At 35.4% G+C, this 26,332-nt stretch overlaps 8 protein-coding genes across 8 annotated transcripts; 5 read left to right on the forward strand and 3 right to left on the reverse strand.

The window, feature by feature from the left end:
• The first annotated feature begins 561 nt into the window (after nucleotides 1-561).
• On the forward strand, nucleotides 562-2,061 carry LOC18028476 (peroxidase 49). The gene is made up of 4 exons (XM_006411938.2): nucleotides 562-841; nucleotides 928-1,119; nucleotides 1,200-1,365; nucleotides 1,482-2,061. The coding sequence occupies exons 1-4, from the start codon at nucleotides 620-622 to the stop codon at nucleotides 1,892-1,894; spliced, it is 993 nt and encodes a 330-aa protein (XP_006412001.1). The 5' UTR covers nucleotides 562-619; the 3' UTR covers nucleotides 1,895-2,061.
• A 484-nt stretch (nucleotides 2,062-2,545) lies between these two features.
• On the forward strand, nucleotides 2,546-3,622 carry LOC18028477 (UPF0496 protein At3g57100). Its single transcript, XM_006411939.1, has one exon. The coding sequence runs from the start codon at nucleotides 2,546-2,548 to the stop codon at nucleotides 3,620-3,622; it is 1,077 nt and encodes a 358-aa protein (XP_006412002.1).
• A 209-nt stretch (nucleotides 3,623-3,831) lies between these two features.
• On the forward strand, nucleotides 3,832-4,711 carry LOC18028480 (50S ribosomal protein L7/L12). The gene has a single exon (XM_006411940.2). The coding sequence runs from the start codon at nucleotides 3,904-3,906 to the stop codon at nucleotides 4,450-4,452; it is 549 nt and encodes a 182-aa protein (XP_006412003.1). The 5' UTR covers nucleotides 3,832-3,903; the 3' UTR covers nucleotides 4,453-4,711.
• Nucleotides 4,712-5,095: 384 nt separating this feature from the next.
• LOC18028479 (probable ubiquitin-conjugating enzyme E2 17) lies at nucleotides 5,096-6,310 on the reverse strand. The gene is made up of 6 exons (XM_006411942.2): nucleotides 6,200-6,310; nucleotides 6,005-6,108; nucleotides 5,812-5,914; nucleotides 5,670-5,733; nucleotides 5,483-5,571; nucleotides 5,096-5,394 (listed from the first exon to the last, which is right to left on the reverse strand). Exons 1-6 carry the CDS (start codon nucleotides 6,227-6,229, stop codon nucleotides 5,299-5,301), a joined length of 486 nt encoding a protein of 161 aa, XP_006412005.1. The 5' UTR covers nucleotides 6,230-6,310; the 3' UTR covers nucleotides 5,096-5,298.
• A 1,035-nt stretch (nucleotides 6,311-7,345) lies between these two features.
• Nucleotides 7,346-11,123, reverse strand: LOC18028481 (D-2-hydroxyglutarate dehydrogenase, mitochondrial). Its single transcript, XM_006411943.2, has 16 exons — nucleotides 10,953-11,123; nucleotides 10,475-10,800; nucleotides 10,290-10,391; nucleotides 10,064-10,111; nucleotides 9,809-9,879; nucleotides 9,547-9,665; nucleotides 9,323-9,418; nucleotides 9,108-9,217; nucleotides 8,924-9,004; nucleotides 8,741-8,838; nucleotides 8,513-8,621; nucleotides 8,323-8,428; nucleotides 8,094-8,179; nucleotides 7,895-8,020; nucleotides 7,725-7,818; nucleotides 7,346-7,590 (listed from the first exon to the last, which is right to left on the reverse strand). Exons 1-15 carry the CDS (start codon nucleotides 11,056-11,058, stop codon nucleotides 7,726-7,728), a joined length of 1,677 nt encoding a protein of 558 aa, XP_006412006.1. The 5' UTR covers nucleotides 11,059-11,123; the 3' UTR covers nucleotides 7,346-7,590; nucleotide 7,725.
• Nucleotides 11,124-11,281: 158 nt separating this feature from the next.
• Nucleotides 11,282-13,871, forward strand: LOC18028482 (CDK5RAP1-like protein). Its single transcript, XM_006411945.2, has 3 exons — nucleotides 11,282-11,652; nucleotides 11,977-13,022; nucleotides 13,232-13,871. Exons 1-3 carry the CDS (start codon nucleotides 11,318-11,320, stop codon nucleotides 13,747-13,749), a joined length of 1,899 nt encoding a protein of 632 aa, XP_006412008.1. The 5' UTR covers nucleotides 11,282-11,317; the 3' UTR covers nucleotides 13,750-13,871.
• A 3,657-nt stretch (nucleotides 13,872-17,528) lies between these two features.
• On the forward strand, nucleotides 17,529-22,975 carry LOC18028483 (3-epi-6-deoxocathasterone 23-monooxygenase). The gene is made up of 9 exons (XM_006411946.2): nucleotides 17,529-17,976; nucleotides 19,601-19,925; nucleotides 20,132-20,281; nucleotides 20,411-20,686; nucleotides 21,184-21,273; nucleotides 21,406-21,484; nucleotides 21,629-21,735; nucleotides 21,828-21,958; nucleotides 22,482-22,975. Exons 1-9 carry the CDS (start codon nucleotides 17,657-17,659, stop codon nucleotides 22,582-22,584), a joined length of 1,581 nt encoding a protein of 526 aa, XP_006412009.1. The 5' UTR covers nucleotides 17,529-17,656; the 3' UTR covers nucleotides 22,585-22,975.
• Nucleotides 22,976-23,034: 59 nt separating this feature from the next.
• On the reverse strand, nucleotides 23,035-23,429 carry LOC112081854. Its single transcript, XM_024148625.1, has 2 exons — nucleotides 23,351-23,429; nucleotides 23,035-23,171 (listed from the first exon to the last, which is right to left on the reverse strand). Exons 1-2 carry the CDS (start codon nucleotides 23,427-23,429, stop codon nucleotides 23,035-23,037), a joined length of 216 nt encoding a protein of 71 aa, XP_024004393.1.
• Nucleotides 23,430-26,332: the final 2,903 nt, after the last annotated feature.

The following is a 26,332-nucleotide window of genomic DNA, read 5'->3' on the forward strand; positions in this document are numbered from 1 at the left end:
CATTATGGCTTCTGTATATGTTAGTGACTAACATTTTTTCTCTATTGGAATGACACGTTATGTTCTTTTTGTAATTAAGCTTTCAGACTAATTTTGAATTCTACAACTAATTTTTATTGTAGTTTGTTAAGTGCGCGCTTAATGAAAATTGCGTCCTGGCTTAATCAAGAAGTCGAAACCAACAAATATGGTGAAGGAAGAAACTTCTACTATTTACTCTAGTAAAAAGAAAATTAATCGTCTTAATATCATTGTTATGAGTCGTTAAAATATGGAGAAAGATCAACTTCTATATATTAAAAACTCAAAACTTAATTTGCTATTCCCCCATCCAAGTTTCAAGAGTCAAATTAATTTTATAATAATTAAATCCAAAAAGAAGGTTAATTTGTCAAACTTAGCATGCAATGTTCGGTACCAACTCATAGCTTTAGTCTCTTTTTAATACTCTTTACTTGCATTTCACTTGATTATTATTTTAATCCTAGTTAATCTAATACCAACTCCGTTTCCTCTTCAAAGCCTCGTCCTATAAATACCTTCTTCTTCTCCTCTTCTTTCATATCACTCATCATCACAACAAAGTCTTCTCCTTCCCTCTGTTTCTCGTTAGAAAGTAATGGCAAGAATCACTAGCTTTCTCCTTCTTTCTCTCCTTTGTTTTCTCCCTCTCTGTCTCTGCCACAAGGGCTATGGAGGCAAACTCTTCCCAGGCTTTTACGCCCGGTCATGCCCGCAAGCCGAGGAGATCGTGAGATCAGTTGTAGCCAAAGCTGTTGCTAGAGAGACCCGTATGGCTGCTTCCTTGCTGAGACTTCATTTCCACGACTGTTTCGTTCAGGTTTGCTTATTTTGTTCTACGTCCATCTATTTTTTTTTTGTTTATTACGTTAGTTACTTGGTGATAAAGCTCATTGTGAAACGCAGGGTTGTGATGGCTCTCTGCTTCTAGACAGCAGTGGGGGGATAGTGAGTGAGAAAAGCTCGAACCCTAACAGCAAATCAGCTCGTGGATTCGAGGTAGTTGACCAGATTAAAGCTCAATTGGAGAAAGAGTGCCCTGGAATTGTCTCTTGCGCTGATGTTCTAACCCTAGCCGCTAGAGACTCAACTGTTATTGTAAGTCGATCTCATGCATAATCTCTGTTTTCTCGAACTCAAATTGAGAAACCAGCTGATTTAGTTTGGTTTTCGTTTAGTCTGGTGGACCAAGCTGGGTGGTTCCTTTGGGAAGAAGAGATTCAAGAAGTGCAAGCTTGAGTGGTTCAAACAACAACATCCCTGCACCAAACAACACTTTTCAGACAATACTCTCAAGGTTTAACCGTCAAGGACTCGATGTCACCGACCTTGTCGCTCTCTCCGGTAAGATTCATTTCACTCTATGACAGTTGCTTCACACGCACGGAATTCATCTATTAAAAGGAATCATATTACTTTACTTGCTTCTCAAGACACCATACTTCTTGACTGTTTCTCAGGAAGTCACACCATCGGATTCTCGAGATGCACGAGTTTCAGACAGAGGCTGTACAATCAGAACGGAGACGGCCGTCCAGACATGACACTGGAACAATCTTTCGCTGCTAACTTGCGTCAAAGGTGTCCAAGATCCGGAGGAGACCAGATTCTCTCGAAGCTGGACATGGTCAGCGCGGCGAGATTCGACAACAGCTACTTCAGGAACTTGGTACAGAACATGGGTTTGTTGAATTCGGACCAGGTTCTGTTCAGCAGTAACGATCAATCGAGAGAGCTTGTAAAGAAGTATGCAGAGGATCAAGGAGAATTCTTTAGGCAGTTTGCGCAGTCGATGATCAAGATGGGAAATATCTCTCCTTTGACGGGTTCGAGTGGCGAAATCAGGAAGAACTGCAGGAAGATTAACTCTTGAATTCGTTAATGTTGAGGAGGATATAGAAATAATTAAAAATATATTTTGGGAGGGAAGAAATGTGTGACACTTGCTTTACTTTGCTGTTTGTTGTTTTACATTATGTCATTTGAAGTTTTATGTTGTGTTATTCTGCTTTGTGATAAGATAAATTTGAGAGTTAAGTTTATCAGAATTTTATTAGGAAATATTTTTAAATAATTTCAGGTTAAAAAAAGTTATCAAAAATAGTATTGCTCACACAAAAGCTTACAGGAGTAAGTATTAAGTAGCCATCAATTAAAGCTGGCTTTCAAAATTGGAACACACAAGTCAAAACTGAAACAAAAGTATTTGAATGCCTAACGGCCAACTAGAAAATAAACATTTTTTTAAGAGCCGGGACTGAAAGTCAAATAAAAATGTTTAACTTAGTTTAATGGAAAAAATTAAAGAAAATGGAAAAAACCAAAAAAAAAGAGTAAAAATGAAACAATGACTAAAAAGGAAATACTTCTAAAAAAGGAAAATATGAAAAAAGGAAAGACTTACGGAAAAATATCTCTTTTACTCTTTATATATCAGCGATGGTCTCATAAATTTATCAATCTACTACTTTATCATTACTTTCTGCAAATCATTCTTCTCATAAAAATTTTTTATTCTCTAATAATGCGGTTTTCAAGTCGTCGTCTCCGTCAACTTATCTCCACACTTCATCCTTCCATGATTTTTCTATCACGAGCCTCCTCAAGCTCCTCGTCGATGCGCAACATTAACGGAGGCGGGATGAGGATGTTGAAATCGAAGTCGGAAGAAAATCTCAGCAAGCTCAGCGATTGTATGGACAACATGGACGAGGATGTCTCGAAGCTTTTCATCGAGTGTCATCAAACGGATTTTCGCAAAGATCCCGAGTTGCTTCTTCTTCTCAACGAATACTTCACCACAAGCAAAAAAGTCTCGGAGCTTTGCGAGTGTCTAAGAAACTGCCTAGAGAACATTCAACATGACGAATGCGTGTTACTTGACGAGTCCTTGCGTGACTTTGAGGAAGAGAAGAAAAGCTACGGTGAATCATTACAGCCTAGTTTTAGAAAAACGACGCAGGATCTTAGAAATTTCACTGCCTTGCATCAAAGAGACTACATATATGATGTAATTTCAGGGGATTTTCTCAAGAAGATTCAGACATGTCACCAAGATCTAGGCAATATGATGGTCAAGCTAGAGACAACGATGAAGAAAATTGACAAGAAGCTGAGACGTGTAAGAGGAATAAGAGTCGTTGTTGCAGCTGCGTTACTCGCTTCAGTAATTGCTATTGTGTCTCTGAGCAAATTTGTCGCTGGGATCTTTGGATCTGTTCCTGTAGAGCCGATCACTACATTCGTTGCTTCTAAATGGAAAAAGTCGACTGAGACATTGAAACGAGAGAAGATAGCGATGACTACAATGGAGAGGGAGATGATGGTTGCGTTGAAAGATGTCGAGAAAATTAGTATACTCGTTGCTAGGTTAGAAGCAGTTGAAAGGTCAATTAGAGTAACGGCAGAATTAGCCGTTAAGAAAAAATCTGTGCCCTTAGCCATGACAGAGTTGGAGAAGGAAAGAAAGAGTTTGAGCTCAACTTTGGTTGACCTAGACAGAGAGACTGGACGGTGTGATGGTTTTGTGCAATTTGGACGTAGCTTGGCTCGGGATAAAATTTTTGAGTTTCTTTCTCATGGACAGAAAAAATCTGATTAACCCGATATGGGTCACTCTTCGTTGTTGAAATATTATTTTGCTTCTTATTGGTTAATCGCGGATGTATCAATAGCTTCATTTAGTCTCATTCTAATATCCTATGTATTTACTATTTAGACCCATGAAAATAATAATAACAATGTTAAATTATGACGGCCCATAAAGGCCCATTTATTTCATTTCCGGCTAGTTAGGGTTTATGCTTTTTTTTTCATTTCAGCTTTCATTCAGATGCTCTGGACATGAATTCTCCAGCTTGCTTTCAATAGAGAGGAAAAACTATGAGGAATCTACGAATCATCTCCTCTCATTTCTCACGAGCTTTGAAACCCATCGAGACACGCCCAATTTCTGATAGATTGATCTCGATCCAATCTCGGAGGTACTCGTCGCCGGCGACGCAATCGGAGAATGTCTCCAGAATCGTGAACGAGCTCTCGAATCTGACGCTGTTAGAAACAATGGACTTGACGGAGATCCTTAGGCAGAAGCTGGATGTCGGCGAGATGCCAGTGATGGCGGCGATGATGCCAGGGATGGCATTTCCGGGATCTGGAGGCGGTAAATCCGGAGCAGCCGTCGCCGGGAAGGGGGAAGAGAAGAAGGCGGAAGCGAAGACGGCGTTCGATGTGATGCTTCAAGGGTTTGAAGCGTCGACGAAGATAAAGGTGGTTAAAGAAGTGAGATCGGTTACGGATTTGGGGTTGAAGGAAGCAAAGGATTTGGTGGAGAAAGCGCCTACACTGTTGAAGAAAGGAGTCACTAAGGAGGAAGCAGAGAAGATCATAGAGAAGTTGAAGGCTGTTGGAGCCAAAGTGTCTATGGAGTGAGTGAGCTTTAGGTAAAAATTCTTGAAAGCGGCTTGGATCAATCTATCTTAGCTCTGGTTTTTGTTGGATCATATTGGTAGTAGACAAACAACTTTTTTCCCCAGATTGTGAGCAATGTTGTTTATGTATTGATGGTGTTGGATTGTAGTGGCTACTAAGTCTTAGAATTGGAAATGGAACAGTATGTTGATTCTGGATTTGCATAAAGTTGCTTGCTTGATTCTGAGCCTGATATTGAGTTTCATGAGGAGCCTTTGAAGTTTCTTCTGCTTGCTCACGCATAAGGTCTTGTATTCTTTAATTTTGCCTCTCTGTCCGAGTGTCCGTACGGTATTTGGTTGAATGAATTTTTGAGGAACAATGCTTTGTATGCTATTGAGAGAGAGTAAGCATGTGACTAATATAAAGGGAAAGTTTTTTTTAGTCCATAATCTTCAAATATTATTCTACCGACGATGACGATGTTATATCAAAGAATTGTGATGGATTTATTTGTAAAAATTAAGTGTATAAACTTAAGGTTACGATTATTAATCTTGTAAACCATCGTAACATGTGTGTATGTAATTAGCTTACTAAACTATCTACGTAAAAAATTTACATGTTACAAGCTCAAAAAAAAATTTGAAAAAGTTATGTCTACTAATATTATTAAGAAAATTGAAGACCATACTAAGATGCTTTTGTAAGAAGTTACAAGTTAAGAACTAATTATCGGATTAAGTATTAAGAATACAATTTTGGATAGATGTTCTTGCTTTTGAAGTAGCAACAGGTCAAGAACTCGGCCGGAGATCATACAATTGGTTTCTAATTACAATATTGAAGGACACATGCATAGAGATGTTATACTTTATCGTCGTGGAACCTCCACCTAGTTTCTTTGGGAGATCTTCCATTTTTGCAGTTTTTCAAGTAATGGTCATTATCTTTCGGCTTTTGCTGCAAGGTTCACATAATAGGAGAAATATCATTAGAATATTATGCTATGAAAGCCTCTGAAAGTAAAGGATACACAAAACACACAAACCTTCACGGCTGAGCTTGAGAGCATGGAGAGAATGCTGAGACAGATTGAACTTAGCCTCATTGCTGGTGACCACGAATCATACAGAACATCTGTATGAGCATAAATACACAAGGAAGCTCTTGACATAGGACTTGGAAAGAGAATCTGAAACACAAGTGAATCATTGTGTTTGTGAGTATCTTCTTACCCAAACAAATGTGACCGTTGCTGTAAATATGCGGATGAAGTGGAGCTGGATGCTGAAAGATAACCTGTATATAGAGCATCGGTTTAGGGTCGATGCGATTAGATACCGATTAAGTATCAATAAAAGAAGCTTGAGGAGGAACCTGTGGAGCTTCCATAGGATAATGCTCAGGAAAATCCACTTGAAGTTGGTAAGTTTCATTGGCATAAAGAGTTCCTGAAGCTCCATTCACTTCAATGATCCATCTTTTGATCACACCAAAAATTTGAACATTACATCATCGATTATCCATATTTGAAGGAAAGAACGAAAATGGGTATATATAAGCTATATACCGTTGGAGATTATCAGAGACTCTGTGCTTGAAACCAGCAGGGGGATTAGTCTGCCACTCCATGAATTCTTTCTGTAATCTGTTGGTGGCAATTTTTGTCAGACCCTATCAAAAAATAACAAAGAGAGAGAGATGATCAAGCCATAGCTATAACAAAAAAGCTTATTATATACAGTTAAAGAAGCAGTTAACCAACCTTGCGAGTTGGTTCAGATGAAGTTGTCATTTGTGCTTAAAAGTAATTACAGTGAGTGTGAGAGAGAGAGAGAGAGAGAGAGAGAGAGAGGGAAGGAGATTGTGTGTTTTGTCTCCTTAGCCATATCCATGAGCTTTTTATATAGTGTCTTATCATCTTTGTAGCGTGTTTAAAGTGTTGGATCTATGTCCAGTCATCAGTCCGACGTCGTTTTATCGAGTCGACTTTCCACTTGTGCTGGAGAACCGAATCTTTACACGCTTTTGCAACTCTCACGATCACGATCACGATCACATCAGTTTGGAATATTATCACAAAACATTCCATAATTTTTTATTTGGGTCGAAAAAACACTCCATAATCTATTTTCAGTGGTAAACCTTCATTTCCAAAAGTCTTCGAGTAGTGTGAAATTTATTGTAACCATACATATTGAATCATCCGGTAAAATTTGATCTCTAACTATCTTTTAATCTATATTTGCTTCATACTATTTAATCCTTGATGCCTTGATGGATTCTTATTCGTTGATCCCTTATGATTTTGTTGATATTTATGCTGCTTTCATTGTCCTTTTGGCGCTTGTGATTATTTTGGATATGATTAGTGTAAGCAACTTGATACAAGCATTTAATTATATCAAATTTGACTAGTCATTACAATCATGATGGTGTATGCTGTATATGCATTGGCTTCGCCTTAAAACAGCAGCTGTACACAGTTCTCCATAGAACCCATGGGCTATGCCGATGGTAATACAGATCTTATAATATGAAGTATCTATTTGAATCCAACTTCGGTCTAAAGAAAATGCACTTGTTAGAACTTGACTAGGGTGTTTAACTAAAATGTGAAATTTTATGGGATTTCTGTTAAATTCGAGAGCACCGGTATTGTTCCGGTTTATTATTCCATTCCAGTTTTAGCCGGTTCGATAACGTTTTGGGACCGAATTGGGTTCTAAAATCCATTAAAGAACAAAGTTAACACATGAAAAACCAAAATCAGGTAAAAAATTCCAACTCTTTTGTGAGAAAATCAACTATAACCGAAATTGCCAAGAATAGAAAAATATTGTGTGAGATCCTTTAGAAATGCTATTATGATAGATTCTTCTCTTTTCGAGTTTTTGGTGTAGATACACTGCAAAGTTTGACTTTTAATACAAGTAAGATCCATAGGTTTTTTATTCTTTCTTATCCACAATAATAAGATATTAAGACAAGGTGACAACAACAAAGAAGCATATACACTTTTTGAGTTTAAATAACTTTCTAATCAACGCTTGCTTTTTGTTCCTTTGCATCAATCATACTGCTCAAACTTGGCTGCTCATATTCCAATTTTCTTTTTTTTTTTGAAGAATCATGTCATCACCACCTTGCATTCATCTAAAACAGAATGTCAATGATTCCAAATTAAAGATGATAATTCTTCACTTTTGACGTTGGAAGAGAGCATTCATAGATTGATAGATGCTTTCAATAATTTCGGTGCGTAATCATAAAGCATAATCCTTTTTTACCTTAGGGAGAGAAGAAAGACTGAGGAAGAACTTTGTATGGATTGAGAATTCCCTTAGGGTCCAGCAACTTTTTAATGGAAGCCATTAATGCAACCTGCAAATCTTATATCCCGGTAAAGAATAGAATGACCCGGAAAAGCTCTATGTGTAGTTTGATTTTGTTAACTCACGGTTTCTGGTGATTTGCTATACAAGATTTCATTAGCTTTCATTACGCCTAATCCATGTTCTGCGCTGATGCTTCCACGGTGCTTTGATGTCCACTCATAAACATAAGGCTCTATTAAACCTAAAATCTGCAAGATATATAGTGAATCAATGAACCATTTAAGACATCTTGAAATGTTTCATATCGATATTTGTATCTACCTTATCGTTATATTCCACGGTTGAGATGTTTAAATGCAGATTTCCATCTCCAAGATGACCATATCCCATAACATTTGCTAAGTCACCTGATGATAAAGCAGAAGTTTTAATATTTCCAAATATCTAACTGCATCATTTGAAGCATATGCATATTTGGTTGCAGTTTTCATTGAATTTTGTCGGGTTTAAAGTAACTATGAAACAGTGCAATGATATATATATTTCTTACCTAGTCTCCCTCGAAGATCGTTGACAATATTGTAAATCTCTTCAACCGGTAAGGATAAGTCATACTTGTAAAAGGCTCCTGCTTTCTGTAACGCCTCTGTTATACCCTGCAGAGTAATAGATTATGACATTATTCGTTTCGTAGTGAAACATCCAAATATCTCAGAGGAAATCATGAGAAGTGTTTTTACCTCTCGTATGCGCCAAAATGAGGATGCTTGGTTTATATCTTGAGCGATTACACCATCAGAAACTAAACGCTTTTCCAGTGATTTTAACAAGAAAGCTTCGAGTTTCTCCCTGCATTTTTTTATGAATCAGACAAAACTCTCTCAACTGATCTGAATACTTTGAAGAGAGCCATATTTTAACTGTTATTGAAAATGAACTCAAATAGAGTCCAGACAAATTCTTTCTACCTGTCAGAAGTTTCATCACTCCCTGTTGTCTCGATCAGAATATAAAAGTTCTCTGAAGAAGAAATCGGATTACGTACACCGTCCAAGTGGTTCAGTACCTTGAAAATGAGTTAAAAGCGAAACGGTATCATAGTTTGCACACGATTAAGTATCTGGTAATGCAAACAGTTCCTGAAAGCTTACCAAATCCATGGAGTTGTTATCAAGAAACTCGAAAGCGGATAGTATCTCTCCAAGATTTTTCTTTGCTTCAACAAGAATTTTCTGGAAAAAAAAAATGAAACATAAGGAGAGACAATAGTTCATGCGCCACCTCCTCCAGTAGAGAGAATCCAATTAAAAGAGTACATAAGAAATCATATTAAACCTGGCAGCTGAGATAATCTTTGCATGCGATAAAGGCTAAATTTACAGAAGCCAACTTTGGTTGTGTGAGTATAGAGACTTTGGTTACAATACCAAGTGATCCTTCACTACCTATCGCACCCAGTAAAGAGAAAAAATAAAGTTGATTTAGTATCTTTTGGTAAGGAAGTGATATCTGAAATCATTGTACAAGAACAACACAATGATAATACCTACCGATAAACAAATGTTTTAAGTCGTACCCAGTATTATCTTTGCGTAAAGTCCCAAGCATGTCAAGCACATTGCCATTTGCTGTGACAGCTTCAAGACCTGAGAATGTAAGAAAACACAAATGATAAGATGAAGCCAAAGTGTATATCAGATAGATATATATATAGAAACTGACTAATATATCAGATGGATATATAGAAACTGACTAAGAACTGTGACTGAATTACCCAATACGGTTCCATGAAGTGAGCCATAACGGATAAGGCGCAAACCACCAGCATTAGTTGATACATTTCCGCCGATATGACAGCTTCCTTTTGCACCTAAGTCCAGAGGCATAACAAAACTGAGGAAACATAAATTTTGTGTTGCTATATATGACCCAAATAAAATATAAAAATTGAGCTAGTTTAGTAATAATAAAACACTCTTCTATTAATTTTCAGTTCATTGTTACGAAAATAAGGTAAGAAGAGATGGTTATATTACCCTTTTGTGTCAAGGAAATTTGCCAGATTTTCCAAAATGCATCCTGCTTCACACACCAAGACGCCACTAACCTGAAGATAGAGCATCATATCATCACCAAGTATGTAATTACATTATTCTAGTTTTATCCGATAGAATCTGCCTCAGTAATAAATAAAAAGTTGTAATCTCCATTGAACAGCTCGCACACAGTTTTATCTAACTAAGACAGAAAAGAGGAGCAGCAGTTGTTCTGAATATAAGATTGCCAATTACCTCATCAAAGGCCAAGACTTTATTCATCAAGCCAACATTGATGATCACCTACAAAGATGCCCCAAATTTTTCACGTTTATGATTGCAAAAGTCTTTCTTTTTCGTTCCGATTTCACTTCTGCGGTATCTCTAGAAAAATTTCTTTGCTAGCTATAAAATACTTATCCAACATTTTGATCATCACCAATCAACATCAGTAGAGAAAAACAAAACAAAAGTGTAGAACCTCATCAAAGACAGGCACACTTCCACCAACAAGACCGGTGTTTCCTCCTTGAGGAACAACAGCTAAACGCCTCGAATCACAGTAATTAAGTACCTGAGACACCTGCAACGAAAGATAATCTACGTTTAACAGAAATGTTCATCACGATCCCAACAGAGTAATGGTAAGTTATATGTACTAAGAACCTCTTCTGTGTTCTTTGGCAAGAGCATCAGCTTACTAGATCCTTTGTACTTGTGCATCCAATCTGTATTTGCAGTCTCAAGCCTCTCCTCATCTTCAATCACGTTTTTTTCACCTAAAATCTCCTTGAAGTAGCTTACATCGTTCGAATCCAACGAAGAAAACAAAGGGTTTCTCTGAATTTGTGAAGCTGATGATGACCCAAAACATTTATACTGCTGCATAATCCCCAAATTTCTACCAGGACATCGATGATCAAGCTCTGTGTTATGATTCCCAGCATTTGGCTCAAAAAGCTTGCCTTTTGATTCGCAGCAATTCACAAAGCCTAAACCCACAAGTCAACCAATGAGAATACGAATTCAAAATGCAAAATATCCTATCCAAATCTAAGTCAAGCTTCAATTTTTCCATCTCTCAATCTTTTTCCAGTAGAATTGGATTAAAAATGTAAAATTGGAGACCAACGGCAAATCAAACCTGAAACAGAACGAGACACTGAGTCCTCTTTTGATCGGAGATTAGTCAGAGATTTACGTCCAAATCTTATAAAATCTCCCGATCTTCTCCATTTCTGCATCATCATTCTTCTTCTTCTTCTTCTTCTTCTTCTTCTTCTTCTTCTTCTTGTCCACTTACGTCTTCTTCTTTCTTACCAAAATGTTCCGTTAATTGATAAAAACTAGAAAGGAAAGGATACTGAAATGAAATATCAGTATTACCCCTGGTCTGGATAACGAAACGCTGCGTTTCTGTGTGGACCTCCGAGTAGATTGATCGACTTTGCCAGTAAAATCCCTAGCCTGAGAGCCTCCCGTTGTTGTTCCGTAGGAGCTTCATCTCCAATGGCGTCTTCTTCTCTCTCGTCTCTTTCCTCCATTCTCAGCAACCCTCAAGGTTGCTCTCTCTGCTTCAAATCCTCTACACGACGCGGTCTCGCTCTAGCATTCCTCTCCTCGAAAGTAAACCATGCTTCTTCTTCTGCTCTTCTCCCTCGTTGCCACAACGCGCATCGTATTACGCAGAAGCCGATCAAGAGGAAGAATGGGTTTGCTCTAGATCTTTCGCGAAGCTTTTCTGTTTCTCAGAGTGCTGGTTCCAATAAGTTTGATGGTCCAAGCCTCCACCAGTTTGTCTCCAAAGCTCACGCTTCTCTTACTACTCCTCAAATGGAATCTGAGTAAGTCTTCTACTTTTGTCTGACGTTGAGAGAATTTCGCGAAATTCATGTTTGTTTCATAGCCTATTTGATGATGGCCATTGGTTTGCCAAATTGGAACCCCTTAAAGTTTCGAAATTTAGAGAATCAAATGTGATTGCTCACAATCCATAGATTCTGAAAGTTTGTGTTCGTTGATGTTTTAGATGTATCAGAATCTGAATTCTACTTTTCAAGTAGTGAAACCCTGCAAAAATCTGGAATTTTACATGCCAGAATAATGATTTTTGTGCTTGCAATTTATGCTAAAACTTTTCTTTTCGAATTCTTTCTTGATTTTTGAAGCTCACTAGATCCCGACACTGCATCAAAAGGTCGGATTTATCACGAAACATATGGATGTCAGATGAACATAAACGACATGGAGATAGTCCTCGCGATCATGAAAAACTCCGGTTATAAAGAAGTAGTGACTGATCCCGAGAGCGCGGAAGTCATTTTCATCAACACTTGTGCGATCCGAGACAACGCGGAACAGAGAGTATGGCAAAGACTTAACTACTTTTGGTTCCTAAAACGGGAGTGGAAAACCAATGTCGCAATAGGAAGAGCGAAATCTCTCAGACCTCCTAAAGTTGTCGTCTTGGGATGTATGGCTGAAAGATTAAAGGACAAGATTCTAGATTCTGATAAAATGGTCGACGTGGTTTGCGGTCCTGATGCTTACAGAGATCTTCCGAGGCTGTTGGAAGAAGTAGACTATGGACAAAAAGGAATCAACACTCTTCTTTCTCTAGAAGAGACTTACGCTGACATATCACCAGTCCGAATCTCCCAAAACGCAATTTCCGCTTTTGTATCCGTTATGAGAGGCTGCAACAACATGTGCGCTTTCTGCATTGTTCCGTTTACAAGAGGCAGAGAGCGTTCACGTCCCGTGGAATCAATAGTACGCGAGGTTAAGGAGTTATGGGAATCCGGTGTGAAAGAAGTCACGCTTTTAGGTCAAAATGTGAACAGCTATAACGATGCTTCATCTGATCCTGAGTCAGGTGCTAATTGGGAATACAGTGAAGGGTTCTCGAGCAGGTGTAAAGTTAAAAACATGGGTTTGAGATTTGCTGATCTCTTGGACCGACTCTCTCTGGAGTTTCCAGAGATGCGGTTTAGGTTTACTTCGCCTCATCCTAAAGATTATCCGGACGAGTTGCTGTATTTGATGAGAGATAGACATAATATCTGCAATCTGATCCATCTTCCTGCACAGTCTGGTAATAGCAGAATACTAGAACAGATGCGGAGAGGCTACACCAGAGAAGCTTACTTGGATCTTGTCAAAAAGATTCGGAGTATCATACCGGACGTGGCTATAACCAGCGATTTCATAACCGGTATGGTCACTCAAGAACATTACTTAAACACTTTCCATTTCTTGATTGCACAAGTGTATGGTTCGAACGAGATTCAAGCTAGTATAAAGGTTTAGACTTTTTCTTTGATTCGGGGTTTTTCTGATCATATAGATAGGTTAAACCGGATTAGTTAACACTATCTTAAAACCTGATCGTAATCGGCCTCGTGAATTTTCTACCTTTGGTAGGCTTCTGTGGAGAAACCGAAGAAGAGCATGAAGAAACGCTAAGCCTGGTGAGAGCAGTTGGATACGATATGGCATATATGTTTGCATACAGCATGAGAGAGAAAACACACGCTCATCGGAATTACACAGACGACGTTCCAGAGGAAGTGAAACAGAGACGCTTAACAGAACTCATCGAAGCATTCCGCGAGACGACAGGTCCGTGTTACGACTCTCAGGTCGGATCAATCCAGTTAGTTTTGGTTGAAGGACCAAACAAGCGAGCTCCTGAGACAGAACTCATTGGCAAAAGCGACAAAGGACACCGAGTCGCGTTTGTTAGGAAGCCTCTGTTTGATAAAGAGCGTCGTCTTAATGATGATGACCTGAAGAGGAATCCTGAAGTTGGGGACTTTGTGGAGGTTCGGATTGTGAAATCATCGAGGGCATCTCTGTTTGGAGAAGCTCTCTCGATTAGTAAACTGTCGTTGTTTCACGATGTTGGTGTCGATGCTGTTGTTGCGTCTTGTGCAAGTTAAACTTTTTGTTTTGTTTTGTCTCGAAAAGCCTTTGGATTTTCTCTTTTTATGTATACTTTTATAGTTATCCAAATCAATTATTTACAGGGGAATTTTACTGGTTTTGAAAGAAAATTTTGTAACCGAAAATGATTGAGAAAGTTAAGAAAGAGTGTTGGAAGAAATGTCAGCAATGAAATGAGGAGAGAGAGAGACGTCATGAATGGCCATGGTGAGTAATGATTTTTGTTTTTCGAAATCGCCAAATGGTTGATTTGAGTGTGACAAGTCAATCTTATTATTGTGTTTCTACTATGCTCTGTTGCCACACCCTTCCATTTATTTTTTGATTTTTTCCCCAACATCAGTTGTGCCGTGTTATAAGAAATTGAGATATATCCTAAATGATACCCACAAAATAGTTTTGATTCTATCTAACACACCAAACTTAAACTAGTGGTTCTACATTTGAATTTTGAAATAAAACTTAAAAGTGTGTAATATATCAAAGAATGGCCTCAACAAAATTTTAGTTGGTTAAACTTTAGCTGTTAAGAAAGTAGAAATGTACTTAAGAACTTATAAATTATAAGCACAAATTTCTTTAGAAATTAAAAGGCAAAGTTTTTAGGAAATAGACTTGCTTCAAGTTTTCCCATTTATTTTGCCGTCGTTTAACAAATCTCTTGTCAAATTGGCAATAGATCACCAATCACAACTATTTTTGTTACATATCCTATTTTTTTCTTTTTTTAAAACAAAATAATGCAATTACGTACATTAATTAACAGAAGAAAACGGTTCACAGCTCGAAACATTTTTTAATTGCCTGTGGTCTAGGCACAGCCTACAGGTATCAAGAATTATTAAACTATCCAGTTAATTTAAGTTACTGGGACGATTTTTTATAATGATAAATTATGAGCATATGCAATTATGTATACTGGTTTTATGAGAATATATATATATATATATGTAATTTAACCCAAAAAAAAAAATATGTATATATATGTACTGATTTCTCTTAGCTTATGCTATGTGTTGTTACAACTTGTGGTGAGTATATTAATTATACATACATTAGGCAGAAAGCTTTCTAATTAGTTAATTGTGGACCGACCCTTTATTAACATGTGTACCTCGGCTTTCTATCAGACATATAGTCGATTAATTAATACGACTCTTGGATTATAAGTCTAAAGTTAAAAGAGGGGGAAAAGAAACTCCAATCACATGTCGTAGTACATTCCCCAATAATAAAGCTGGATTAAGTATTTCATATAGTTTACTTTAAGTATTTAATACGAAGTACGGTACATAAATATCAATAATCATACAATGGCATTGGCAAACAAAATAGTTTAATGGCACTGATTAACATAGATCATTTGTGTGACTGTCATGATTTATTACAACGGGATCATGGATTAATCGGTGAACTTATGTTCATCATCATTGTTTCAAAATCTAAAAGCAGATCAAGATGAGTCTTTCTTTTTTTTTTAGTTCAATCTAAGGATCTATAGTATCGAGTTGGGGTTTAATGTTATTTATAATCCATAGGAACAAAAAAACAGAGTTAATATCACTTGTTATTTACTTATTTATAACTTTCAATTGGGTTTACCAACAAAAAGAAGAGATCAAAAATTCAGAGTGCAGATCACTATATAAAAACAAAATTTTAGATGTCAAATATGGCATAAGAATGGAATGGAATCAGTAGCAAATTATATAACCAAGCTACAAACATTGATTTTTTTTTGTCGTGTACAAAAATTGATTTATCTCGTTCAGTTTTGTATGTTATAAAACAATCAAATCTTATGCGGTATTAAAAAAAAAAAAAAAGGAATACGACGTTAATTAACTAGTAACATTTTTTTGGTAAACAACTAGTAACATTTTTTGTAGTGAGACAATGATAAATACTATCACAAAAAACAGAAAATCGTTATCCTGTTTACTACCGTTTTGTAAGGATTTAGTAACGGATATTAGAAATGTTGCTAATAGTCGTCTAAAAATCGAAAACAGCTTCTTGAATGTATAAGTTTTTTCTAAAAATGGATAAACATATGATGAATACAATAAATAATTAGATAAAGAAAAATGGAGTGTTGGTGAGAAGTAGCTCTCTAATATCTAAAAATGAGACGAGACAAAACGGCCTAAGCGTGGCGCAATAGCCGCTCCCAATTTCTGTCCCCTCATTTATTCCTCCCTTGCAACATTTATGTTCTTTGCTCTCTTAAGACTTAAGTTAATATAAACGTCGGCTTAGATTAATGAATTTTGTAAACTCGGATCCGATGTTATAAGAGTATATATTGGTATTACGCATGTCCCAAACATATAAAGATGCTACGAATCTTATTTTCCGATGAATTTGACAGTAATAATCAATATCGGGTTATGATTTTGATTATGAAATAATCAAATTCGTTTAAACATTTCTTGGATGTGAAACAAAAATATCCAACACATATTCTTTTAAGACTTTGTATTGGAGATTTTATATAGGAGAACTCGGAACAAAGTGCAATAGCCTTGTCTATGCTGTAAATAGCGACATAGCGTTATAAGAAAAATGATAGCTCAACACACGAGCGCACCATCGAGTCCAGCCAGACCGGCTCGGGTCTTGGTCCCTTGAGTCTTGCTTTATGTGCCTATGGTTCAAATATGTTATCTTTTTGTTAAGTTTGTTTTTGATATTTGATACCCATAAACAAACGCAGTTGTATCATCGGATTTTTAACGCCATCCAACCATCACAATACGAGACATCTAAAAGAAATGGGAAAAAAAAAAACAAAGAAACAAAAGAAATTGTGTTTACCTCTGCATTTCTTAATTCCGTTATCGTTCGGTATTTATTATAACTAAAAGGTTACTCTTAAATTGACAAATGTTGACTATTCTGTTCAATGATATCTAGAATGTCTTATTTAGTTATAGTAAATATATGTGTAATTAGAATTGCTGTTATGACAGTCAAATAGTTTTTGTTTAAAATTTATTAAAATATATTTAATATGGCAAAACAATCAAATAAGTTTCAATTCTATATAATATTAAAAATGTTATTTAAATAAAATTTTTTCGATTGCTTTACTTATATACGCTAAAGATGGCTATAGATATTGTATCTTCTAAATGCGACATAATCCAGATTTTTGACCAAAAAATGGATACACTTATATTGAAGTACAAATTATCTTTCATACGCATTGCTCTTAAAGAAAGAAAATGATAAAATTACTTCTATAGTTATATATTTCTTCTAAAAGAGATGTTACAAACGAATTTCAAAATTCGATATTCTAGTCAACTACATGCGCGTCATCTTTATAGAAATTCTATTACATTTCCATAAAATGATTTTACATGATCATGTTTCCAATAACAATTTGTATATTTACAATTCAGATCGTAATTTACTATAATTTACATGCAAAAGTAAACGCGATATTGTTAGATAGATATGTGAAGATCAAATTTTAACATTTATAGTTGAAGAATCTTATTGTAGTCAAATATCAATAAATAAATAGACATACTCGTATATTAATTAACTGTTTAGTTATTTCTTATGTTGAATGTATAGTAATTTAACTGCTTTAGTTGTTTTTTTAGCTTGAATATAATAATATATATAGTGAGAGACGGTAAAAGTGAGATTTTATATCATTAATTCCTCTGTTTCGCCCCCATTGAAAATGACATCATCATAGCTTTAGCTCTACAAATATTTATTCTCACACTTTCTCTTCCTGCATGGTTTCTGAGAATTAAGAAAGCCTTTTATAATTCTCTATCATCCTTTCACAAATTTTGCTATATCTACAACACATGTGATAGATTCATGTGTTTAGGCATATAGTCATTGCCAAGAAAACTGGTTAACTTTTATTCGTGTGTATTTATGTATTCTCCGGCAAAAACAGGACTTTTTCGGTCGCCGGGAAATCTATCTTCGCCTTCTGATTTCATGGATTATTTGGTCGCGGGTTTCTTAGTTTTGACGGCCGGAATTCTTCTCCGTCCATGGCTCTGGTTTCGTCTAAGAAACTCGAAAACAAAAGATCAAGATCAAAAAGAAGAAGAAGATAAAGAGAAAAAGAAGAAGAAGGGAATGATTCCGAAGGGAAGCTTAGGATGGCCGGTGATCGGAGAAACCCTAACCTTCATTGCTTGTGGATATTCTTCTCGGCCTGTAACGTTCATGGACAAACGAAAGTCGTTGTAAGTCTTTTCTGTTAATTCCTTTAACCAAAAGTTTTTTTTTTTTAAAAACGTATGTTTTCTTTTAAATCCTAAAATTCAATAAGTAGTTTCCATCAAATTCTTTGAAAACGATGTTAAAAATGAAAATACCGTAACGACAATTCATAATTGAGTAAAAATTTACCCCTTACTTAATTAATTTTTTGGTGTTTTGTATCTGCTTAATTTAGTCCAGTGTCCTTGATGAAAGGAAATAAAACAATTTGGTGTACAATATTAAACGTCCACATCTGTTTTAGTAACCCCTAGAGTAACAAACTTCTGTTTTTTTTCTAAATTAAATTACAGACGGTCGACAAAAAAAACTACAAACGCAGCAACACATTGAATTACAGCAAAATTAAGAATTACTTTTTTATAAATATATTAAAATTAACGGATCTCCCTTTTAGGTAAAGAAAAAAAGATACAGTGGTCATATAGTGTAATTAATTTGTTTACATACAAAAAAAAAAAAACTCTTCGGGATGCGAATAGATTAATTAAAATTCTTGGACATAACATGATTTTAATGATTAAAAATAAGGACTGACAAAACCAACCTGTCTTCATGTTCTTGGCTATATACAACAGCAAAAGAGTCTAAGCGGGGGATCTTGTTTTTTTTGGATGATTGAATTCACTTCATTTCATGTGTCATCTTTATCTCTTCCTATTTTCAATCATAGTTTCCTATGTTATTATTATTATTGTTTTATTTTGAAGTCCTGTGTTATTACTATATTATTATATAATATAGACTAATTAAACAGCTTCTTTTTGTTGTTGTTGATAAACTACACTAAACATCTTTGTTGTGTTCTTATTATTTCCTGTCTACATATAATTTTTTATAGAGGGGTCCTCTTGTATAACCACTTATTTATCGTTTACCTTATTTTCAATTTATGTTTTCATTTTTATATACTTTATAATAAGTGTGATAATTATATATATACTGACTAGTAGTCTTCTATAGAGATGCAAACACTATCATATAATAAGGTTAAGTGCAATGTCGACTAAGTTTTGTATAATTAATAGTATATTAGACCTTTTGACCTGTCGAACTTGGTTTACAACTACTTATTAATGTACTCTTTTATAAATTACTCACTAATATTATTATAAACAAGTCTCCAAAGATTTGAAAACCTATTACTCCACTTAAGAAAATAGTCGATACCTATAACCTCGGGATATTCGAGGGGTAGAGATATTTAAAGGCAGCAAATAGACACAGACGAAATTTTGTAGCCATACACCATTAGCCTACTTCTTCATAGACCTCAGCTTTCCATTTAATTCATCACCTCTTCTAAGCCAAATAAGCTATATATACACACAGGATATATACCAACCCATGCCTACTAAATCGCAAAAAAAAAGGAATATTTTTTATCATTAAAATGTGTTATCTCGTTCACTTTTTAAAATTTTCATAAATTGATAATATTTTCTGTGACTCTAATTAGCGTAAAGTTTTCATACCAAATGTTAGACCGTATTTGAATTCGGATGAGGTAGACCATACATTTTCCTTTAATTGGTGTAACTAGTTATATGATTCTTACGGAAATCTTTCTACATGTAAAACATATAGGTACGGGAAGGTGTTCAAGACGAACATAATAGGGACACCAATCATAATATCGACCGATGCAGAGGTTAACAAAGTGGTGCTACAAAACCATGGGAACACATTTGTCCCTGCATACCCTAAATCAATCACCGAACTACTTGGAGAAAACTCTATTCTCAGCATCAATGGACCTCATCAAAAGAGGCTTCACACGCTCATTGGCGCATTCCTCAGATCTCCTCATCTCAAGGAGAGGATCACTCGAAACATCGAGACCTCGGTTGGTCTAACTTTAGCTTCTTGGTCTCAACTTCCATTGGTTCATGTCCAAGATGAAATCAAAAAGGTATTTGCATGTTTAAATATATCATCAGCAGCAACCAATGTATAATTGTTTTGTTTACAACTCACACCCTCGCATAATCTACTGTTTAAGAAGATCGTTAGAATTTGAATAACATGGTGCACAAATTAACCATTGATATATCGACATGAATTAAGTATGCTTTTTAACACTTGATTCGTATAATTAATATATCTTTTTTTTTGTAGATGACGTTTGAGATACTAGTAAAAGTATTGATGAGCATATCTCCTGGAAGAGATTTGGACATTCTCAAGCTTGAATTCGAAGAATTCATAAAGGGTTTGATTTGTATCCCAATCAAATTCCCTGGCACTAGACTTTATAAATCCCTGAAGGTCAAATAACTTCTTTTTAATATCATATGAGCAAATCAATATATTTAATTTTTCTTTTGTTAGTCACATTTCTTCTTTCGTAAAATTATTAGGGTTTGAATATTATTTAATTTTGAATTAATCATGCAGGCGAAAGAGAGGTTGATGAAGATAGTTAAGAAGGTTGTGGAGGAGCGACAAGTTGCTACGACGGGAAAGAAAAAGTCTCCGGCGAATGACGCGGTGGATGTGCTTTTAAAAGACGTTAATGACGGTGTTGGTTCTGATAAGAAATCTCAGCCGTTAGATTTCGTCAGCGGAAAGATCGTCGAGATGATGATCCCCGGAGAGGAAACGATGCCGACAGCGATGACGTTGGCTGTCAAATTCCTAAGTGACAGTCCCGTCGCTCTAGCCAAACTCGTGGTACGTATTGATGATATACAAACTTACACAGCATCCACACGTGTGTGTCCTAAATGCGAAATTCCCGACGTCAGTGGACCGTAGATTTGATGTTTGTCCTGATAGGAGATTTTAACGGCTAGGATTTATAGTTTTTAGAGGATGTGGGACCAGAGGAAAGGGTTTTGACTTTTGTATCCGTGTCAAGTCATTATCGAAAGTCTTCTTGACGAGACACACGAGTACACGCACGTGTGCGAAGGGAAGAGACACGTGAGAGTATATTAACCGTAGGATTGAAAAGAAGAGTGGACGGCTGTCAGAAGAGGACGATTTTGAATTAACGCCTTTGTCTGTACGAGCGACCACACCGCCTGTCAAATTAGCGTTTCGCGTCACGGAAAACGCTTTGCTTTCAACTCCCTCATCAATGTTTTCAATCAAAACGCGTCATATAGCTTTTTCCCATTTTTATACTTTTGTATTTATATATACATTTTTAATATAATCAATTGCAGGAGGAAAATATGGAAATGAAGAGGCGGAAAATGGAGTCGGGAGAAGAATACAATTGGTCAGATTATATGGCTCTCTCTTTTACTCAAAATGTGAGTCCCACGTACTATTTGAAATAAAATTACCAAATTTTGTTAGAAAAATTACTCCTAATTAGCTACAGAAACTTAATCAAATGGTCTAAATATCTAATTTTTTTTTTTACCTTTCCGAAACACAAACAGGTGATAAATGAAACGTTGAGAATGGCTAATATCATTAACGGTGTTTGGAGGAAGGCTCTCAAAGATGTAGAAATTAAAGGTAAGTAAGTTCCTTTACATATTAAGTTATAACTGAAATGAAATCACTTACTTATCTTGTTTGAGTTCAATGTTTTTTTTAGGGATAATAAATTGATTTTTTTTTTCTGATAGTAAGATATAAATTTTGGTGGGTGAATGGCAGGTTACTTAATACCAAAAGGATGGTGTGTATTGGCATCATTCATATCGGTTCACATGGATGAAGACATTTATGAGAATCCCTATCAATTCGATCCGTGGAGATGGGACGTACGTCACCATTTCATATAATTTTTATCCTTTAATATCGCTTAGTTGTTCATAAAATCTCAACTACTACTAATGCTTATCTTATCAAACAGAGGATTAATGGATCGGCAAACAGCAATGTTTGCTTCACACCCTTTGGTGGTGGGCAAAGGTTATGTCCTGGTTTAGAACTATCGAAGCTCGAAATCTCCATCTTTCTTCACCAACTTGTAACCCGGTACAGGTAAACCGACATATGACTTGAAATTTCCAAATGTGTCTCAATCAATCATTTATTTTGTCAGTCCATTGATATCTTCCATTGGCCTAAGTCATAACTCAATTCACTAACGCAACTTTAATGGACTAGTTCAAATAAGCTTTGAGTTTTGTTTTCTTTCTACCGGTCTTGTTCTATATATGAATTTGTCGACTAGTCATGCCGTTAACCGTCTCCACTATTTTGTAATTTAGTCTACATTTATTATATTTGGTCTAGCTTTTTGTAGGAGCATTAAATTTTTAAGTCTAACATAGTCATAGACCGGAACGCATAATCTAGTCATTAGTAATAAGTGTTAGCGCTATTTCATAACTCATATTCAAATATAGTAGTGTGCTTGACTGCTTGTACAAGTTATAGACGACAAAAGGAACGTCGTTTTTTTATGTACCAAAAGGTCCAAATATTGTAGTGTTTTGATGAATAATACTACATTATTGGTAATATATACTAATTAACGATTTGTATTGTGGAATATATGTAGTTGGACGGCTGAGAAAGACGAGATCGTGTCATTTCCGACGGTGAAAATGAAGCGGAGGCTTCCGATCCGAGTGACTCCCGTCAATAGAGCCTCTCCGGTCTAACTTGAAGATCATTAGCTAAAAGATCCTCTAACAGAACAAAGTGTTTGGGCTAAAGGAAGCAGAGAAGCAAACAAAGAATATTAAAAAGAAAATTAGCAGAGAAGAAAAGAAAAGCAAACAAGATTGGTGGGTAAGGCAGAAAGAGCCATACGTACAGCTAGTGATGGCACAAAGACGAGAGGTTCTAATTATATTTTTTTGGTCATGTCAAATTATAAGCGTTGGTAGGCTGTCCCTTTCTCGTTTATTTATCGTACCAAACGCAACTTGAGATATGATTCCAAATACATATTTGTATGGTAGATAAGTAAATTACTGTAATTCCTATGCAGGTCGTCTCAATCAAATTCTTTTTCTAGTTTTTGTTTAATGCCCATCAAGAACATTTATCTATAACCATTTTCAAAAAAATTGTAATTGCCATGTAAAATATAGAGTTATTACTGAAAATCAATCCACCGAAAGGTCCGAAAATCGATTCGTAGTCTCGATCGTTAATATGATGGCCACTAAACTGTTTACTTCGACCGACGACGTGATACTATACATAACATATATATATATATATATTAATATATATAGTATATCTGTATATTCTGACCCAAATAAAAAGAGTATATCTGTATATGTGATATTAAAAGATGATAATTTGGTGGGTGATGATGAGAATAGATTGAAATTTATGGCGGCCATAGTAAGGACAATGCCATGCACGAAAGACGAAACAGGTCCATGGGGAATACACGTGCATGTTGTATACGTCGACCCACCTTATAATTATTTCCATTATTATCAATTTTGTGGAGCCTTTTTATGTCATCTTCGACACCGCCGATTTTCATCATTATTTTCATTTATTTGTTCACTTAAGATGGGTTTTATTCGTCTATTTACGATGGGTCTCTCTGAAGAGGTATATCGGATCACGAGTTTTGAGTATCGAACAATAAAAAATCGCATGCACTAATACTAAAATTTGGTAGCAGATTTAGAGAGACTAATGCATGGCTCGATTAAATGTATCAGTGTAGATTTGGTATGCTATGACCTGTTTAAAAAGAAAAAATTCATTTTTGTTCATTTTTTTGTGACAAGATTCTATGGAGTTAACTCTTATGCTGTCGGAACCAGACACATGGCCAGGTTTCTCGTTTAGAAAAGCATGCTTTCTGAAAAGCCCAATTAGAGCTTACACCTGGCCCATTATGTATTTCTTGATGCATCCTCATGTTAAGTTCAAATATATTGGCCCAGTATCATCTTAAAGAATTCTTGTATACCTAAAGCCCGAGCTGAGCTTACACTCGGCCCATTTTTGCCACGAAATTTCTAACCAATTTTGTCTAGACTGTCGGAAACTATTTCCTTCTGTTATGTAGAAAGAAAGTTATTGTTTCGTTGAATGTTAAGGTTGGATTTTTTTTCTTTTCCTCTCGTCGTTTTTGCTTATACAAAATTCAATTGGTTTGTTACTAAAAAAAATGTCAATTGTATTCCTTTGATAATGTCATTTTATGAAAATTTCTTTTAAAAAAAAATCGATAGAAAACGAAGTTCTGATAAGCTATGAAATCAATTTAGAATCAGCTTAGCATAAATCAGAAATGGAAACTCATGTCAAAATAATCAGAAAACTCAGACATAAACTGTTTTGAAATTTTGCTAACAGTCTTCTAAATAATAAATCTCATAGGTGTTCAAGGACCATTTATAGAAGAAACAAAAACTCGTACCTACAATTTTTGTAAAAACGAACGAGCATGCTCAAAACTATAGCGTATAAACGTTTTAATTTTGGGTAAATCTAAAATACTTAACTTTAACTTTGTAGTTTTGGGTAAGACATAACTAGATTTCCAACCTCGCCTCGATCAAACGGGCAACGAATGATTCTTTGTAAGTAGAGCTGTAGAGGTATATAAAACAAAAAGGCTATTATTGCTACGTGCTTATATATGTCTCTATGCATGGTCAATTCGACCATCTGTCTCGATGACTATATTCAACGGCATGGTCCGTCCGTATCTTTGGTTTCATGACCACACGACAAATGTTAAAGATAATATTGAATAACTATGTAATGTTTGATAACGGATCATAGGAGAAAAACAATAATATAATGGATTGAAATATTACATTAAATTATGCAAATGTACTCCACTAAGCTCATAAACGCAAGTCTTCTTAACGACCGTTATCATATCATTTCGTGCATGTCCTTTGTCTAACAAAACTGAACCAGTTTATAGATGTTATTATAGCAAGTCATTAATTGTGTTTTTTTTATAAAAAAAATAGTGTTTTGTGCGGACAATTGATATATATATTTTTTAAGGGTTTGGTAAACGGACCATTAATTAAATAGTTAATTATCAGGTTGTAGGCATCCCTATATTTTAAATCTTGATATTAAAACTTTTTTAAAAATCAAAATTGTTAATCTAGTCCTATTTATATAACCGTGATTAAATAAAGAAACTTGAAATAATCGTAAAGTAAGATTTTGTGTGTCTAAATGTGTGTTGCATTTCCAGATTTGAGTATACTATACTGTCATTGACAATGTCATGACACTATCAACATATTTAATGTATTGTTTTTTGTAAAAAAAAATAATGACTCCTTTAGTGTGGGGGTTATATATTATTTATGATTGATGAGTCAAACATATGAAGTACTAGATGATCATGAATTATTTCTTATTTATGAAGCAATGTGTGGTAACACTGTCAATTTATTAGCCACCATACAAAAATATCTCCATCAAGTATACGTATCGGTTTCCTTATTTCGCATGTACTACCTGTGGTCCGTAAATGTTGTTGTAACAGTATTAATAACGAAGATTTCCATTTAATGCTAGATCGAAAAGATGTTTACACGACAGTTTCGTTATAAAAGTATAGATATTCAATCAACACCACCGAGAAAATAAAAACAATCATTTGATGAGATGATGAGCTCAACGGTAAGCTTGTAACAAAAAGGAAAAAAAAAACATCCTTTGATAACGGTAATTAGAATTTGTCGTTTACAGCTTGTCTCAGAGGCTAAGCAATTATTATGTTTATTAATCATGATTATAAATTTTCTGGATTTCCATAATGTTGTAAAAGGGCTGAATTTGTTTGGTTAAAAGTATATTTTTTTCTTTAACGAAAAAGCTAGGGGGAAACAAACAAAAAAGGTTAAAAGCAAACAGAAAAAAAAAAGTTAAAAAAGAAAAGAAAAAAGTGACGTGAAAAGGGTCGCAAGGAAGAGTCAAAGGCGCGAATGTTAACGAACGGTTAACGTGGCGCCAAATCGAGGTGTCAGGAATCCGACCGAGATTCCTTTTTACCGAGTGGTTAAAACGAATTGTACAGTTACCTCGGCGTCAGCGAATTAAATTCTGATTACGTCCAGACGCGTGAGTGCGTGACGCGTTTAGTAAACTAGTAATTTAAGCTTGCAATTTAAAGAGTTTCTTTTTTCTGTTACATGAAGTATTCGTTTTCTTCTTCTTTTTTCGGCGTCAGCGAATTAAATTCTGATTAAGCTTGCAATTTAAAGAGTTTCTTTTTTCTGTTACATGAACTATTCGTTTTCTTCTTCTTTTTTCGCATAGTAAACTAGTAATAACCACTTCGATTTTTTCTTCTAAATTACAAATGAATCAGTCCAAAGTATATATTTTCCTTACTAGTATATATATTTCCTTTAAAGCATCTATAATCCATTACACCATTTTTCACTCCAAAATAGAATA

Source organism: Eutrema salsugineum, unplaced genomic scaffold (assembly GCF_000478725.1).
Source record: "Eutrema salsugineum unplaced genomic scaffold, Eutsalg1_0 scaffold_1, whole genome shotgun sequence".
Classification (NCBI taxonomy): domain Eukaryota; kingdom Viridiplantae; phylum Streptophyta; class Magnoliopsida; order Brassicales; family Brassicaceae; genus Eutrema; species Eutrema salsugineum.

Coding starts and splice junctions, on each gene's coding strand:
- LOC18028476 (XM_006411938.2), top strand. CDS start 620: ATGGCAAGAATCACTAGCTTTCTCCTTCTTTCTCTCCTTTGTTTTCTC. Junction 842..927: donor TCCACGACTGTTTCGTTCAG/GTTTGCTTATTT, acceptor TGTGAAACGCAG/GGTTGTGATGGCTCTCTGCT. Junction 1,120..1,199: donor CTAGAGACTCAACTGTTATT/GTAAGTCGATCT, acceptor GTTTTCGTTTAG/TCTGGTGGACCAAGCTGGGT.
- LOC18028477 (XM_006411939.1), top strand. CDS start 2,546: ATGCGGTTTTCAAGTCGTCGTCTCCGTCAACTTATCTCCACACTTCAT.
- LOC18028480 (XM_006411940.2), top strand. CDS start 3,904: ATGAGGAATCTACGAATCATCTCCTCTCATTTCTCACGAGCTTTGAAA.
- LOC18028479 (XM_006411942.2), bottom strand. CDS start 6,229: ATGACAACTTCATCTGAACCAACTCGCAAG. Junction 5,915..6,004: donor GTCTCTGATAATCTCCAACG/GTATATAGCTTA, acceptor TGTGATCAAAAG/ATGGATCATTGAAGTGAATG. Junction 5,395..5,482: donor TCTCAAGCTCAGCCGTGAAG/GTTTGTGTGTTT, acceptor TGAACCTTGCAG/CAAAAGCCGAAAGATAATGA.
- LOC18028481 (XM_006411943.2), bottom strand. CDS start 11,058: ATGATGATGCAGAAATGGAGAAGATCGGGAGATTTTATAAGATTTGGA. Junction 10,801..10,952: donor AGTGTCTCGTTCTGTTTCAG/GTTTGATTTGCC, acceptor TTGTGGGTTTAG/GCTTTGTGAATTGCTGCGAA. Junction 9,419..9,546: donor ACTTCATGGAACCGTATTGG/GTAATTCAGTCA, acceptor TTACATTCTCAG/GTCTTGAAGCTGTCACAGCA.
- LOC18028482 (XM_006411945.2), top strand. CDS start 11,318: ATGGCGTCTTCTTCTCTCTCGTCTCTTTCCTCCATTCTCAGCAACCCT. Junction 11,653..11,976: donor ACTCCTCAAATGGAATCTGA/GTAAGTCTTCTA, acceptor TGATTTTTGAAG/CTCACTAGATCCCGACACTG. Junction 13,023..13,231: donor AACCAGCGATTTCATAACCG/GTATGGTCACTC, acceptor TACCTTTGGTAG/GCTTCTGTGGAGAAACCGAA.
- LOC18028483 (XM_006411946.2), top strand. CDS start 17,657: ATGTATTCTCCGGCAAAAACAGGACTTTTTCGGTCGCCGGGAAATCTA. Junction 20,687..21,183: donor TCGCTCTAGCCAAACTCGTG/GTACGTATTGAT, acceptor AATCAATTGCAG/GAGGAAAATATGGAAATGAA. Junction 21,485..21,628: donor CAAAGATGTAGAAATTAAAG/GTAAGTAAGTTC, acceptor GGTGAATGGCAG/GTTACTTAATACCAAAAGGA.
- LOC112081854 (XM_024148625.1), bottom strand. CDS start 23,429: ATGATGAAAATCGGCGGTGTCGAAGATGACATAAAAAGGCTCCACAAA. Junction 23,172..23,350: donor TGGAAATAATTATAAGGTGG/GTCGACGTATAC, acceptor CAGAATATACAG/ATATACTATATATATTAATA.